The 16471-nt window shown below is 42.4% G+C and overlaps 1 protein-coding gene across 1 annotated transcript in view; it reads right to left on the bottom strand.

Moving 5' to 3' along the window:
- Positions 1–370: 370 nt before the first annotated feature.
- RRM1 (ribonucleotide reductase M1) overlaps positions 371–16471 on the bottom strand; it is a 17745-nt gene continuing 1644 nt past the window's right edge. Inside the window, exons 2-18 of the mRNA XM_010288524.1 lie at positions 16117–16294; positions 15518–15618; positions 14824–14883; positions 13442–13481; positions 12295–12457; positions 11569–11710; positions 10845–10928; positions 10059–10220; positions 9387–9466; positions 8552–8753; positions 7254–7403; positions 6112–6333; positions 5622–5698; positions 4641–4776; positions 3292–3387; positions 1931–2119; positions 371–1612 (exon numbers count right to left, since the gene is read on the bottom strand). Of these exons, the coding sequence (XP_010286826.1) occupies positions 1424–1612; positions 1931–2119; positions 3292–3387; positions 4641–4776; positions 5622–5698; positions 6112–6333; positions 7254–7403; positions 8552–8753; positions 9387–9466; positions 10059–10220; positions 10845–10928; positions 11569–11710; positions 12295–12457; positions 13442–13481; positions 14824–14883; positions 15518–15618; positions 16117–16294 (2271 nt within the window). The 3' untranslated portion in view covers positions 371–1423. The remainder of the gene's footprint in view (positions 1613–1930; positions 2120–3291; positions 3388–4640; positions 4777–5621; positions 5699–6111; positions 6334–7253; positions 7404–8551; positions 8754–9386; positions 9467–10058; positions 10221–10844; positions 10929–11568; positions 11711–12294; positions 12458–13441; positions 13482–14823; positions 14884–15517; positions 15619–16116; positions 16295–16471) is intronic.

Genomic DNA, 16471 nt, shown 5'->3' with positions numbered 1-16471 from the left:
ACTGAAAAACAAGACACGAGCATTCAAGCCTTACTGCTAGCATAGTCCCAGATTTGCCCTATGAACTCAGCATACCTCCTTTGCACGTTACTGAAACACAGACTTGGCATTACTTCAGCCCCTTCCTCCTGTTTAACTTAAGCCCAACTCTTCAAAGCGACACAAAGAAACAGACACCCGACTGCAGTAATCACAGCTGCCCCAGCAAATACAGGGTTCTGCTCACACGCCTCGTTTTACACAAGAGCCTTCACAGTTCGCTGGAAGGCCCTGTGTGCAGGAGGTGCAGGGCTCACAAACAAGGCCCCAGCCTCCAGCTGCTACAATTCACTTTTAATCAAAAGAAGTGTTCCCAAGATACCACTGCTCATTCCTTTGACATTCCACATTTTATTGAGTTTGGCTGGATTAAAGTGTTAGTTGTATGGTACATGAATTCAATAAATATTTACCAACTGGATGATGAAGCCCCAATCGTATTAGAGCAGGGAGTTAAGTACATGGATAAGTTAAAATGTGTTATTTTTGAAAGATCAAATAACTAGCTGGGGTGGATAAATGCAACTCTCAAAAAGAAAAAAAAAAAAAAAAAAGATGGTATGTGCACTTCAGAAGTGTGGTAAAGGACAGTATGGAAGCTCGTGACCAGAAAACTGACTGATAAATTAGAGTAGGTTTTTATTACATAATAAAATGCACTGCAGCAGTTCTGCCATTTCCTGGCCAGAACTGAAAAGGAATGCTCTGCCCCATCAGGCTGGATGAGGAAGATGAACTCCTCAGGCTGCAATGCACCTACCACCAGTCTGCTCCTTTAGAAAGCTCTTTGGAAAGGGAAGAGGAGGAAACAAGGAGGGTAAGAAATGGTGGGAGAAGGGTCTCACTGGCAGACGTGCACACCCTCCAGCTTTCAAAGCTTAACATGAATTGCTCTTTTGCCATGACAGACAGCATAGGAAGCATACAACACACCTAGCCTAGGGATGCTTTCCTGCTGCCTTATCACAGCAAAGGAAAATATGTCAGGTCTGCTTCTTCCTCTGAAGACGTGAGTAACAGTCTTTAGTAAATGAAAAGAATTGTCTGAAGTCCCCAGGACAGATCTTTAAGGTAAGTGGCATTAGCACTTTCCCTGTCTGTTCAGGAGAATTCCTGCCTATAGGATTCAAGGTAAGACCATGCAAGAGCACTTACGTTTTCAGAAAGCCCAGCTACTACAGCAATATACAAACTTCTTATGCACCCTATCCATACCTGTGCACCAACCCCCAATTGGGCGGGGAAGCTACAATACACTACTGTGATCACCCCTCCTGCCACACTTCCAGCAAGCCTCTACATCCTGAAGTTATACTAGATGATTCTGTCTTAGAAGAACTCCAGCCAGGTGGAATGGCTTTGCTGGCACTGCAGAGCAGATCTGTTAGGAACCACACATCATACACTCATCCCGGTTCTCCAGGGAGCACACCATGGCTGCTTTATTCCTTTCCTTCTCCTCCTCTTCCTTGGAGGCCTTCTCCCGCTCTTTGAGTTTCTCTTTGTTCAGAGTGAACTGGATGGGGTTAGCAGCTGGCTTGGTCCGTAGATAGTACATGCCGGTCTTCAGACCCTGCAGAGCAAAAGCATAAGCCTAAGAGCTAGAGTCAGCTGGAGGTCAGGCAAGCAATAGAGCCAAACTCTGAATGCTGAGGCTGACCTCCCTTAGCCCATACCAGTAGACCACAGTGTGGTCTAGTCACCAGGAATAACGGGCGCAAGGCTAGAAGCATCGCAGCTTTATTGCTCTAGAGAGATATTCCACCAGTATTCTTGGAAGGAAACAGCCGTTCACCCTTCTCAGAATCAGTGAGACCAACTTTTCATGAAAGAACTTATCAGCCCCCATTTGCTGTCTGTTCTGAACAAGTCCCTCACCCCTCCCAGATACCTGCTTCCACCCATAGAAGTGCATGCTGGTGAGTTTGCCGTAGTTGGGTTCTGCAATGTGGATGTTGAGAGACTGGCTCTGATCAATGAAAGCTCCTCTGTCTGCTGCCATCTTGAGGATAGTTTTCTGTGAGATCTCCCATACTGTCTTATAGAGTTGCTTCAAGTCATCAGGAATCTCAGGTATATTCTAAAAGGAACAGGAAAAGTTTTCCAATGCAGTGTAACCAGTGACTGCCCAAGTGTTCATATTTATAAAATCAAATTCTTCACCAACTGCTGAGACTTCAGCAATTCTGACTAGAACTAAGGCTTTTTGCAGCTGAACTCCATCACTGAATCCAAGCATCCTGTATCTGAAAGCAGCCAAGCATAAAGAAACCTTAGTTGCTGAAACAGGACAGCTTATTCTGGGGAATTCAAGAGAAAAAGATGCTTGCAAATAGGCCATTACTGTTTCATCCTAACTAGTCAGGAGGTCTTGCAAAAAGCAATCCAGCAGTTAGTACACACACCCCCAAAAATTCTTAAGTGGAATACACTTGGTTATCATGCATGACTCCCTTTTTACAGGGAGTCACAGGGAAAAGATGAGGTATAATGGGTACAAGTTACACCTGAGGAGATTCTGACTGGACACAAGAGGAAAATTTTTCACAATGAGAACAATCAGGCATTGGAATAATCTCCCCAGGGAAGTGATATATTCCCCAACATTGTTTGCTTTAGAGATTTGGCTGTACAGGGTGCTGGGCCATCTTGTCTAGACCATGCTTTTGCCAAGAAAGGTTGGACCAGATGATCCTTGAGGTCCCTTCCAGCCCGGGATTCTATGATTCTACAACTCCAAGCACAACAGTCACAGCAGCATTTCAAACTCCACAGCATAAATCATACAATCATTTAGGTTGGAAAAGACCTTTAAGATCATCAAGTCCAACCGTTAACCTAGCATTTTGAATCATTATGAAATGATTCATCGCACACAGACTTCTACATGTAATGTCTGGATCTGGGTGTCATATGCTCAGCTCCTGTCTCAAGCCTACTCCCCACTACAAGATTACATCCTTATAATCCTTATAATAAATGGGAATCCAAACTTTTGCAGAATCTGCATAAAGCAGCACAGCCTGACTCAGTATTTGTTCTAGCAATAATTAGTACTACATTTCTGTTGGGCTTCTCTATTACATGGGCAGGCTCCAGCAGGAACAATTACCACTGAGACACATCCCCTCATATTTCTAATCAAAATGCTGCACATTACAGCTTTTCCTCCCCAGGCTAGCCGAGTCACTCATATACAGCAGACCTCAAAAGCACTGTGTGGCAAAATTCTCCCTGTTTCTTCAGGCATACCTGGATAGAGCCATTGTGGGCAATGATTTGGTTTTTCATCTCTTCATTCCACAGGCCCCTCTCTGTGAGATCTTTCAACAAGTGAGGATTCACAACCTGTAAGGGGCAAAGGCCAAAGAATGAAAGCACTCTGTATTCTGCTAAGCTATATGCCCTGCCTTATGGCACAGATACACCGTCCTAGAGGAGGCAAATCCACCCCACTGCACACAGGTTTTTAAGATGTTTAAACAAGACCTTTTACAGTATTGACAAACTTTCTCTCTTCAGTCAGCACTGAGGTACACATGTAGATGGCCAGACTAGGCCCAGGGTTAAAACAAGAGGGTAACAGATGTGAGGTGCGGCCGGCCACTGCAGACAGCAGGCTGTCTGCAATGCCTGGCTGACACCAGCCTGGGGCTGAACTAGTAGGACAGTAACGGAGGAAGATGCTGGACATTACAAATGAGAAAGGGGAGTGTCTGGAACTCCCCTGCATGAGGAATGCCAAAAGATGTGAAAGGGAGAGATCGTGGTTTACCAGGGCCACCGACCACAACCTGAATTACTAAATAAGGGTGTAAACAATCATGAAGACTGGGTTCAGAAGGGGAAAGAACAAAATAGGTGCAGGCTATTTGGGAAGAAAAAAACCAGCAAACTTCGCTTACTGGGACTGGGGGTACCTGTCCAGCAGCACTGCATCTGACCTACACAGTGGAGCAGATTAATAAACCTGTTGTTCTGACCTCACCACACATGCCTGATTTGATCCTGCCGTCCAGAGGAAACAGAGTGCTTTCCCTAACATCAATGAGGGGACACCTCAGAAGGGATGGACAGACCAGACCTCCCTAACAGTTAGGTATTCCCCTTGGCTCACATAGAGGTCTTTGCTAACCCCAGCCTCCAGAAATTGTTTCATACTCTTTCCTTAATGACAGACCCCTTTACATCTGTAAAGCTTTCCGATGAACTATTCAGTGCTTTATATACAGGTCTTTCCTCAGGACTGTGCAAAGCAACACCCTGGTCTCTGTTACTGTTCCCACAGCATGCAAGTCACTCCAATAATTTCACTAATTGTCATTCATTTGGCAATTATTCCTGCAGGTCATCTTGAGACCTCATAAAGGATTTTTGCAGACAAAAGCAGCTGACAAACGATGACTGTTGTGGAATATGCAAAACTATACTACTATAGCACATAGTACAGGCTAGATGTTCCCCTTGGTGCTTTTGGTCTTCAACATAAACATCTAACTGAATTGAGTTACCAAGTGTGTGGCCTCCATCTTGTCTTTCTTAGCAGTGAAACTCAAAGATATGAAAACAGAAAAGCTCCTTCCCACAGCTGCCTCGCTTACCTGAAACTCTCCCGAGAGGACTCTGCGTGTATAGATGTTACTGGTGTAGGGTTCGATGGATTCGTTATTGCCCAAGATCTGAGCAGTAGAAGCAGTTGGCATGGGAGAAAGGAGAAGGCTGTTTCTGACACCGTATCTAGTAACAACAGTCAAGAGTTACAGAACTTCAACCAACTGAGACAAGAAAACACCCAAGAATAGCAGTTTATGTACTGTCTGCAAAGAGCTAAGAGGGACAGTATAAGGAACTCTCAGCTGACACACTCAGAAATCTCACCTTCCCAGGGTAACCTACAAACCCTCAGATTACCTGCAGTAACAAAAGGGAAGCTCCACTAAACTTTTAACGTGGGTCAACAAGGAAGCATAACTAAAGTCTTTGCTGGCCTTCTGAAATTATTTAGTCATGAGAAACGGCGCATAGGAAAAAAAAAAAAAAAAAACCTGTCAGGCACTCCACAACTCCACAGCACTCAGGCAAAAACAAAGCAAACAGCCCATGAAGAGCCTGAGACCTCTCCATACACGAGACAGTAAACAGATTTACTAAATTTAAAAATTAGACCCATACAAATTGAACAAATTCCTTACAGGCCTTTCACACTTTAATGATTCCTGTCTTCAGGATGTTCAAGGCTCAGCTGCTTTTCCCTGTCAGTGGGGAAAGATTTCCGAAGCACGGCTGACACTGTCTCATTCATCACTACATTTTTTTAATGGGAACACAAACCATTCTGCTGATACATCCAAGATGAAGTAAGAGCTGAGCTAAATCAGAGTCTAGGGGATAGGCTCTCTCTGGCTTGTAAGAACAAAAATTAAAGACAGACATCCACAAAACAGTTTTGACGAAAGATCTACTGGGGCAGGGATGAAACACATAGGACCATTTTTACACTTGCACTCAACCTTTTGTTTTCAGTCAGTCAGAATATATGGAACGTATTTTACCTCTAATACAAACTGTGCAAGACTACTCACTTAGCAATCTTCTCCTTTAAAGCCTTCCAGTCCCAAAGATCAGACGGGGTGACGTTCCACATGTCATACTGAAGAATCTGAAGAACACAGGTGCCAAATTAGACAGGGTGCTCTTTTCTCCATGTTTTATAATGACATTGTAAATTGACCTGTTATTCCTATTAACTATTCCCTACAGTTCAGCCTCAGCAAAGCTCCTGTATATAATCTTACACCCAATCTTTTAATTGCACTAAACGGGACAGCCAGCACAGGCTGATTCTTGCTTTTCTTTTATTGTTCTCTGCACTTCAGTTTAATTTATGCATTTCTTACTGCACTTAAGAAGCCAAATGATGGAGGAAAACTCAAGCACCGTTTGTACTGTTGCAATATTATCAGCCTACAGCGTTTCAGTCACACATCTCCTTCTGTATCAAAGACCAGGCACAGTCACATTATCTGCTTTTCATAGCTTTGGCTCTGACACAGAACAGTTCCTGATACTTACGCCTTTGCTGACAGGAGAACCCTCATACGTTTCATACGGTCCTTGCTCCTCGGCAAGTTCACAGCTGGCTTCCAAAGCACCATAATAAATGGTCTCAAAAATTTGTTGGTTCAAGCGCTGGGCCTCGGGACTTTCAAAGGGATACCTCATCAGGATGAAAGCATCTGCCAGGCCCTGCACACCAATGCCAATGGGACGATGGCGTCTGTTGGAGCGTTCAGCCTGCATGGCATTCAAGCAAAGAGAATAACTGCCTTTATCAGAACTACATAGAATCACAGAATAAATAAGGTTAGAAAGGACCCCTGAGAGGAATTTTCATCCGTACCATTGCCTTAACTTTTATGGACCATCCCTTCTACTGCAATAACCCACCTTTCAATTCTGCCCAGTTCCCTGCTGTTTGGTGGGGCAGGAATTTGAGGACCCAGGTTAAGTTTGTTAGAAATGATCACTGATTTTAATTGCTCAACCTGACAAAGGGAGCCATGATTTAGAAGTGAACACTAAGCACTTTCTGAAAAACAGGCCCGTGAAGACATTTAAACTCATGCATTCAAATTGTACATGCTAGAAAAATCTGATCCTCATCAGGTTTGGCTTCACTTTGGGTATTTGCTTATTTCCTCCTCTGACACCCAGGTCTGCTGCTTGCCTTTCCATGTTCCAGCAATGCAACAAACCCTGTTCCCATTCCTCTTCAACAATTACCAACCCTCTCCCCACTTTCCTTCCAGAAAGCAGTCTATGCACCCTCCCAAAAATGCATAAAACCAACAAGATTAAGTTACACCTTCCTGGGATCTTTCCGGGATCCCTCTCTCTGTTCCACTTTCCACTCTATTCCTAGTGCTGTCCTGTGCTTTAAGGAAATCTTCATACGGGAAAAATTCCAACTGCACAACCATCTCAAGAGGAGGCTTTTTCTACAAGTGCTTCGCTAAGGAACTGGGTTGAAGTTTAAGAAGCCACTAACAACAGGTCACACCTGCAAACAGGTAGTTAATGGAACTCCCAACTAGTTGCCGAAAGAGGTTTAGAAAATTGCTCGCTGATTCCTTTGGCCCAAGACCGAACTGGGATTGCTAAAGAACAGGCCCTTTGCCACCAGGCTCTCAGCATGCCCTCAGCACAGTACTCACCTCTGGCACAGGGTAGTAGTTGATATCAATGATTTTGTTCAGGTTTCGGACAATAACTTTAGTAACTTCAGCTAGCTTTTTGAAATCGTATGTATGCTCTGAAGTGACATACATGTTCAGGGCTATAGAGGCCAAATTACAAACTGCAACCTGTGGAGAAAACACAGTGAAAACAGGCATGCCAACCAACACCCCATGCAAAAAAACACATAATCTCAGTTCCAGAGCTTGCTCTCTAGCCAAACTATATGGAAACAAAGAATCGAGCAACCAACAAAGCTGGAAAAATGCACTCCTAATTTCTATGCTATCTTATGGGTTGTAAAAAGGATAACAACAATTTAAAAAGAGAAATCGGTATCACCATAAAAGTTCAGTTCTCTGGCCTGGTCAATCCTGCTGCCTGCAAGCCATCCATACATAAACTAAGCCTAACCATTTCTTGCATTGCCAGAACCAGCAGCTGATCTCAATGAGATCCAACCTACATTAGGGCATTTTCTTGGTCATTTTTTAACACTAGTTTTACTTAACTTTATTTCCAACCCCAGGAGAACTGAAAGATGTCCCTGCTCACTGCAGGAGTGTTTGACTAGATGACCCTAAAAGGTTCCTTTCAACCCAAAGATTCTATGATTCTATGATTTCTTGTGCGGTGCAGGCAGGCAAGATGGCTCTCCACCTTCTCCAGACTACTGAGGATGTTACGAATATGCCAAAGAGCATGAGCTAAACAACAACTAGCGGCCAAAGTGGTAGAAACTGATACTTTCAGTTACAACAGCCTCAAGAGCTTTACTGCACTAGCAATGCTCCATGCTGTATTAGCACTAACTTATTCCTACATCCTTCCTTTGCCTTTGTTAGCAATGGTGCAGTCCAAACATAGCACATCTGTAGAGCACCAAGATTAGGGTAGTACACAGCAAACGCAGGTGGAATTGTTACTGAAATGTGAGTCTGGGGGTAAGAGAGGTATGGTTTTACTATATCATTAGCCAAAGAGATGCTTACATCAGCTACCAGCAAGCCAAAGAGCTCAGTTCTCCCTCAAACTTTCAGAGGTTCGTTTTGATGGATATCTGGTCGTACACCAAATCCTCCACGGGAGTTGGAAGGCAGGGGAAACCCACACACAGAGTCAGTGGAAGAGCCGTAAGTAGTCAAGTCAAAACATCCCCATAATTTTCGTAGCTATCTGTGCCCTTCCCCAACTAACAGTCAGACATGTTCTAGAAAGCTGCAACAGGAGCAGTCACAGCTTTCCTAAACGTTACAAGTTCCTACTCCCTACCTACCTCATCTTTGCTGGTAAACTCCACTATTTCTGTACACAGATTGCTGCATTTGATGGTTCCCAAGTTCTGCTGATTGCTCTTCCGGTTGCAAGAGTCTTTGTACAGCATGTACGGGGTGCCAGTCTCTGTTTGAGATTCAATGATAGCGTACCAGAGCTGCTGGGCCTTCACCACTCTGCGGACACGGCCTTGCTTCTCGTAACTGCAACAGGACACATGTTGCTTAGTAATTACCAGGCTCTCCACAAATAGCAGTGAAAGACAATCATTTTTAACACAACATCAGGTTCCCAGGCGGGCAAGACCCCATCCACTTCTGAACTGTGTGGACTCTGAACTAGCCAGGAGAGTCTTAACAGCAGGGTATCAAGACTGTCCTTGTCTAAAGGAAATAGAAGTGTTTCACTACAACACCCTATAGAACTAGTTCAAAACAAAGCCATCAACCACTTTAAGCAGGGATCACTTCAGTATTTCCCTCTAACAAGCTAAAACAATCATTCATACATAGTTCTATCTTGAGCAGGTCAGTTTGAAGCAAACAGTAAGCAGACATCCCCCATAAGTGTTCAAAAAACATGCGGATGTGGCGCTTCAGAACATGGTTTAGGGGACATGGTGGTGCTGGATTAATGGTTGGACTTGATGATCTTGAAGGTCCTTTCCAACCTTAGTGATTCTGTGATATTTGTCCTTTTATCAATCTGATAATGGAACTCACGGACCACTTATAAGCCAACACCATAAACCTGTGCTTTGGCTTCCAGAAACCACACAACAAGGGCTGTTCTGTGAATGGATGACCACTACTTAAAAGTCTATTCGCTTTTCTTACCTCTCATACAGTTTCTCAAATTCCTCTCCCCAAACCTCATCTAGGCCAGGACACTCATTTGGACACATTAAGGACCAGTCCTGTAAGGAGGAAAAATGTTCAGAGAAAATCTTTGGGCACCCTGTTAATTAAAGGCATTCAACTTCATCATCAGATCCTGCTGTAAACATGAACATGCCAACTACACTTCCTGAAAAACTAGGAACCAACTCTGCCAGCAGACAGGGGGAAGGTGTTTATCAGACTAGTCCAACTTATTTAAAAAGTAATTATATGAACATTTATGACCAAACTGCATTTTTAGTCCTGAAAAGACTGGTTCTCAGGATGTAACCCATTTTAACACAAATACAAGCAGTCATATGAAGATCGATTTACTGAGAAGATTTTGATGCTTTAACGAAACTCCAGGGAAAAAAATTTAGCATAATAGTGTAAGAACGTAAGTCATGGGCTGCAAGATAAAGCACTGAAGCAAAGTATCCCACTGGAGTTCTCCAACTCCATTCTCTACCTGCACAGCCTAGTTCTCAAATAAGGTGCAGCAGCTCTTTCAGGAAGTTTCTTTGCTGCTAGGAAAACAGCTCTGCAATCCCTTCGTGAACTCCATCCCAGGGCTGGTCACTCGTTTCTCCATTAACAGACCTATTCTGCACCCATCAAGCTTCTTACCTGGTTGGTTTCAACTCGCTTCATGAAGAGATCAGGAATCCAGAGGGCAAAGAAAAGGTCTCTGGCTCGCTGCTCTTCTTTCCCAGTGTTCTTCTTTAAGTCAAGAAACTCAAAGATGTCCAAATGCCATGGCTCCAGGTAGATGGCAAAAGCCCCGGGTCTCTGATACGTAAAACATAGTCAAGATCAGAACAAACTGCCCTTGAAAATAAAATCTCCTGCACTGCTCCTGAGCGCACACAATACCCTAAACTAACTGGAGCTTAGTTTTATAGTCTCGTTAAGGCAATTTCAATATGCATTTTGCATTACTTGTTGCTCTCACTTACTGGACCTGGGCCATGTTACTAGTTCCAGATTCGCAATAAAAATTATTTAGTACCAAAAATACATTTCCTCTGTGTAAAAAGGAGCTTGACAAATCTTAGATTTACTTATTGTGTCATGCCTCCATTGACCTCTGCACTGTGTGAAGACAAAGGATGAAGCAGCTTTCTACAGTCTTATACCTTAATTCGCTGTAGGACATTCAAGGAGTGACTGATGACTAGTGCAAGAGATTGCTCTAACATGTGCATATCATGCAGCAGACATATCAAAAGGTATACCTCCATGATAAAGTGCAGTGAAAGGGGAACACCAGAGCATCAACAAGAAGAGGGGAAAATGCCCTATTTTAATTATAGATCATCTACAACCACTTCTACTGCATCAATCTTTTACAGATGCAGAACCTCTCCCTCTGACCTGAGGTTCCCTTGACCCTAATTTAATGAAAGCCAGTACCTTGTTTCCACCTTGATCCACGTAACGGGCAGTGTTGTTGTAGACCCTCAGCATTGGAACAAGCCCATTGGAATTTCCATTTGTCTGCAGAGGCACAGGAAAACCATCAATACGGAAATGCAACTGCCTGAAGAGGTGGGCCTACATTTTCTGTATGTCTTTCAGCAGTCTGCAAAACTCATGCTGAAGGCTAGGAACTGACCACCCCAATCAGTTATTTGGTAGTCCTTTCCCCCCACCTTTTCTTTAAACAGGCAAAAATATACATATCAGCTACTGGTCCCAGAGTTAATAAAACGTACCTCCTAACTACTTTTCTCTACATCATGTAATCTAAAGGCTTGCCGAAGTTACATATATGTGACAACAAAACAAACACACATCCACAAATGATCTTGAGTAGTTAGACATACAAAAAGGAAAAGGGCTAATGCACAAGTCTCTGAGCATATTCCTAGGTTGACAATACATAAATAAGTTGGAATTGTCTGATCAAGCAGTGGATTAAGATCCTCTTTTTGGAAGGACCTCTACTAGGAAGCCAAAACACCACAGAAAACCAACCTTTTTACCTTAGAACATACTGAAAGAAGGACTACTGAGTTAGACTGACGGCTGTGTTAAACTGATTTGGTAGAAACAGCATTGATTTGGCAACTGAAACATAGATGTTTCCTGAAACCAGAAGGTTAACCTCTGCTGGGAACATGATCTGCACACTTACCCCAGCAATATAGCTGCCTGTGGCTCGGATACAGCTCACAGCAAGGCCAATGCCACCAGCAGACTTTGAGATCAGTGCACACTGCTTGAGAGTGTCATAGATTCCCTCAATGCTGTCGTCCTTCATGCACAGCAGGAAGCAACTAATGAAAACAAATAGCTTTAGCATATGAAGATTAAAACAAAAAAAGTCAAGAAGTATTTCACCAGAGCTGCAGAAAAACAAGGGTAAATGCTGGATCTTTAACATGCTATGCAAGGCAAATAAATGAAGCAAAACCATAGGTTGCAAAGTTGAATCAGAGACAGTTTTAGAAAACATCATGAGCAACAGTTGTATTATTGATACTTGTGTTAGCAAAGCAAAACATCTGTAAAATCCTATCAGTTATGCTTCCTACTTTTAGCATACTTTAGAAAACATTACCAGGATTCATTTTGTAATCTACAGAAGACTATGCGTATAAGTAACTTTTAAATAAAATACAGTCATGTAAACATTTCCATTAGTTTTAGAAGCTTACAGAAACCTGTGTATTTTTCCCCAAAGACTACACCACGTATCACACTAAATTTCACAGCAGCTTCTCAAACTTCATAAAACAAATCACAGAAACACAGCTACTATTTTTAGAAGTTGTGAAAGCATTTCATTTGAACAGACCCAATCTCCAAAATTTTATCTTTGTCCAGTTACGCATTAAGCAAACTTGAAAGTCAAAGGTACCTGGAAAGCTGAGGCCGGTTGGTGCCTGCATTGAATAATGTAGGGGAGGCATGGGTAAACCACCTTTCAGACAGAAGATTGTAAGTTTGGATTGCGGCATCAATGTCATTTTTGTGGATCCCCACCGATACCCTCATCAACATATGTTGAGGACGCTCAGCAACTAAACACAAAAAGCAAAGTAGAAAAAAGAATGTCAGTGTGACATTGACTGTTAGTACAGACAGACACAGAGGTTACAGCAACAAGCTATAAACAATGTTTTCACAGAACCACAGAATAATTCAGATTGGAAGGAACCTCAGGACGTCTCCCGTCCAATCTTCTGCTCAAAGAAGAGTCAGCTAAGAGAATCAGACCAGTTTGCTCAGGACTTTTTCCAGTCAGGTTTTGAAAAACTCAAGGATGAGGACTGCATAACCCCTCTCAACAATGTGCTCCAATGCTCGACTGTTCTCATGGGGGAAAAAAAACAACAACAAAAGCCACCTGTATTAACAGTTAAAATCCAATCAAATACTAAATCCAGCATCCAATTGCTCTCTAGATTTATTATGTTACAATTAACCTCTCACACTTCTTGTGTCCTAGGATTTTCATGCTAAGGGTCTGCAGTAACTGGCACTGATAGTCCAGTAGCTCTTTCAACTTAAATTTCTTAAAAAGTGTTTAGCATTATGGAACAAGTTATCAGCTGGACAGGAAGTACTTCATCTTCTAAATCCTAGGTAACAGGTAGCTTTCGAAGCACCAGAGTCCTTAAAACAGACAGGTGAAGCACAGCTGTTCAGGTCACACTGACATTATTTGGAACACCCAAGTAAACTTGCCACAGTGCTGCTCTTTAACGATCAGCTGTTCTTCAAGCAAGCATACCTCTGCCACCAAAAAAATGCTGGATTCTTAGCCTAAGAAAAGAAGATGCACATGCCAAGAGAACACCTACTACAAATATTTTGTTATTTTTTAAAACCAGTACACAGTGCTTTCACTTCCAGTGAAAGCTTTTTAAACCAGTACTTCCAGTGCTTTCACTGGAATGCTTTACGGAAAGCTATGAGGTAGCCTATTTACCTCCTCAACCCCTGCTCTGAGCCATGGTCTTGACTTTTAAATAACACGTTAAGTTGATACAGACAGTTCTTACCTTTTGAGTTGATTTTCAGCAAGTAGGAGCGTTCTAGAGTCTTTAAAAGAGAAAATGCATTTTAGTAGACATGCAGATTTCAGTTTTTACAAAAATCCTATTAACTCCAAACTCAGGCATCTTCATGCTCCTTATCCCAGGCTTCAACAGAAGCACCAACCCTGCACTCCACTCCTCCTCTTGTTAATGCCATAGGATATTAGGTGACTAATGACTAAAAAAGACCCAGAAGTCCACTGTAAGATTCCAACACTAAGGACTCTACGCTTTGGATTATGGAGTGGTAGTGGAGCATACAGCCACAAGGTTCAACACTACCTCTCAACCCAGAGTGAATTAAGGCTAGAAGACAAGGGAGTGCTTGTTCTCCACAACCCCATTCCCTCCTTAAAGTATTGTTAGTTACACTAACAGACAACCTGTATCACAGTCTGCAATGCTGGGTGTTGAACACAGAAGATGACAAATATGGCAAGCCTACAACTAGAGCAGATGCCTTTTAAGCTTGTGCCTAATGGATTACAGCAGTAATTACAGGAGGGGATGTCAGGAATTGCATATTTATACATACAGAAACACACACACAACCCCTTCAAGGTCCCCTCTTCCCATCCTTGCCTATGCTGTTCCACAGCTGCTCTGCTCTTTATACACACTAGTTGTTTCCTCATTGCAAACTCCTTCCCCCAAACCAGAAGGCACCATACCAGGTGTGTTGATGGGAAGTCTAGGCAAAGACCCCCAGCTGTTACAGAGATTCACAAGAACTATCTGAAGTATTCAGTGCTATGGAATAGCGAAACACTCTCCAGCTAACCCTCCAGAGAGCCCGCTGTGCCATACCCCAAAACAATTCAGCAAAGAACAGCATGTTAGGAGGGGAGCAGGAGGAGCAGATGGTGGGGGCACAGCAGACTGGGCTGGTTGTGGGGGAGGTGTTTCAGCAGCATGGAAGACGACAAATGTGTGGGATAACACGCTGAGAACAACTGTTACACAAAACAATGGGGAAAAACAAAAAGCCCTTTTTTGGTTTATTAAGAATCAGATTATTTCATTGAGGAATGGCACGAGCTGGGAAGCTTTCAACAACATTCAGTGCTATCTGCTGTGAAACAGTTAGAGCCCAACAGTTAAAATATTAGAGCAGCCAAAGGTACACAATGAAGTGAAGAAGAAAGTACATGATTCATCCAGGTAGGTAACTCTTTGTGCAGGTACTCTTAGGTTTTTTACAAACCCACTAATGTCCCACCTACTCCAGTGCCCTCCTTGCACAAATCTAGATGATTCTGCAAGTATTCCCATCCTTCCCCAAAGACTCAACTCCAGAACAATATCAAAACAGCAATCTTGATTATCATGAGTAATGTGCTTTTTACCTTAAAACCAAAATAGTTGTAGGAGAAGTCTCTGTCATAGATAATTGCAGAATTCAGGCGCTGAGAGCAAATAATACAGAGAAAAATTTAGATTTGCAAAGAGCTTTTTTATGCCTCACATTAAGGTATAACAATGCTATCATTGTTTCTGGCCTTAAAGGTCTAGAGAAACAGATATCAGACCAGAGGAATAAAGTAGGGAAGAACACTTAGCTTGAAACAACAAATGCACAGTTTTAACAATTTTTTTCCAAGCACAATGCACAATTGTTGGCTAGTCTAACTAGACACTAAGAAACACAGGACAGAATCAAAATATGAACGTGATTTCCCTGTAAGAACAGAGACCTGGAACAACTTGAAATCAGAAACCAAACCTCATCTCTCCCTTCTGTGCACACAAAACAGACTGCTACATCAAAAGGTACTTTTTCTCAAATTAATGAGTTGTGCTGATCATGACTATAAGGACATCCAAGAAAATAGATTCTACTACAGAAACAACCTTACATGAAGGGAATTCCTACATCCTCTCTTTCAAACTCTCCAGAACAAAGCAGTTAGCCCCTGCACGGGTTTCTGCATTGACTTTTTGTCCTAAAACAAACATGGCTTGCTTAAAAATAAGAAAAATAAACTATCTGAAGTAGATCACTGAATTTTTAAAACTCAGAAGTGAAAAAAAGTTACCTACATCTTTGTTGGCCAAAACTATGTCTAGAGTTTCTTTGGAGATCATTGGCGAGTGCTTCCCATTGTGAGGGTTTATGTAATTGTAGAGATCATCCATCACATCTGCAACAGAAAAGTATTTAAAAAGACGGACATCCACACACACCTATATATGCATCATCTGTCATTTGTTCTCAAGGGTTTAACAGTCAGGACTACTCATCCTCCAAAATAACCCACTCCAGCTCTACAAACATACAACTTTTCTTCTACCTGCTCAGTACTATTACTAATCCATTAACCTTAAAAAGCACTTCTCTTACAATGTTTTTTTAATAGAATTTGTAACACATAACAACTGTGAAAGAAAGTGGGTGAAACCTAATTCCAATCAGTTACATTTTTCATCAGTCTATTCATACAGATACTTTTCACAAAACGGGCAATTTCATTTTCTTTGTGACACGCCTAAAACTCATGTTTTTCATCCCCATGGCATTTTTAGTTAGCCTGGGTACTTACTAACTTCTGCTTAAGAAAGAGATTTTCATATTTATATCCTCTAAAACTCCTACTCCCGTTCTGACTAATTGCTATCCAAGTGCCCCCAAAGAGACTTACCACTGAATACTTTCTTAGTTTCTTTGTGCAAATTGGACACTGCAATCCTTGCTGCCAGGATAGCATAGTCAGGGTGTTTGGTGGTCAGGGTGGCAGCCGTTTCAGCAGCCAGCGTATCCAGTTCCACCGTCGTGACACCACTGTACAGCCCCTGAATCACTTTCATGGTGATCTGGGCCTGAAAAAGGAAAATTCTGGCGGTTAGCTACCTGTTGTTGGGGAAAAAAAAAATCCTGATGTTTCAACCATTTAAGATATGCTTCACTATAAGCAGTATCGTTCACTCTGACTAGAAAAGCAAATTAAAATACCAAACCCTCTTGGTGAAGTACTGACTCCTAAAATTTTAAAGTAA

Source organism: Phaethon lepturus, unplaced genomic scaffold (assembly GCF_000687285.1).
Source record: "Phaethon lepturus isolate BGI_N335 unplaced genomic scaffold, ASM68728v1 scaffold21240, whole genome shotgun sequence".
NCBI lineage: Eukaryota > Metazoa > Chordata > Aves > Phaethontiformes > Phaethontidae > Phaethon > Phaethon lepturus.
The sequence above is the reverse complement of the archived record's forward strand: the minus strand, read 5'-3'. Positions and strand labels throughout refer to the sequence as shown.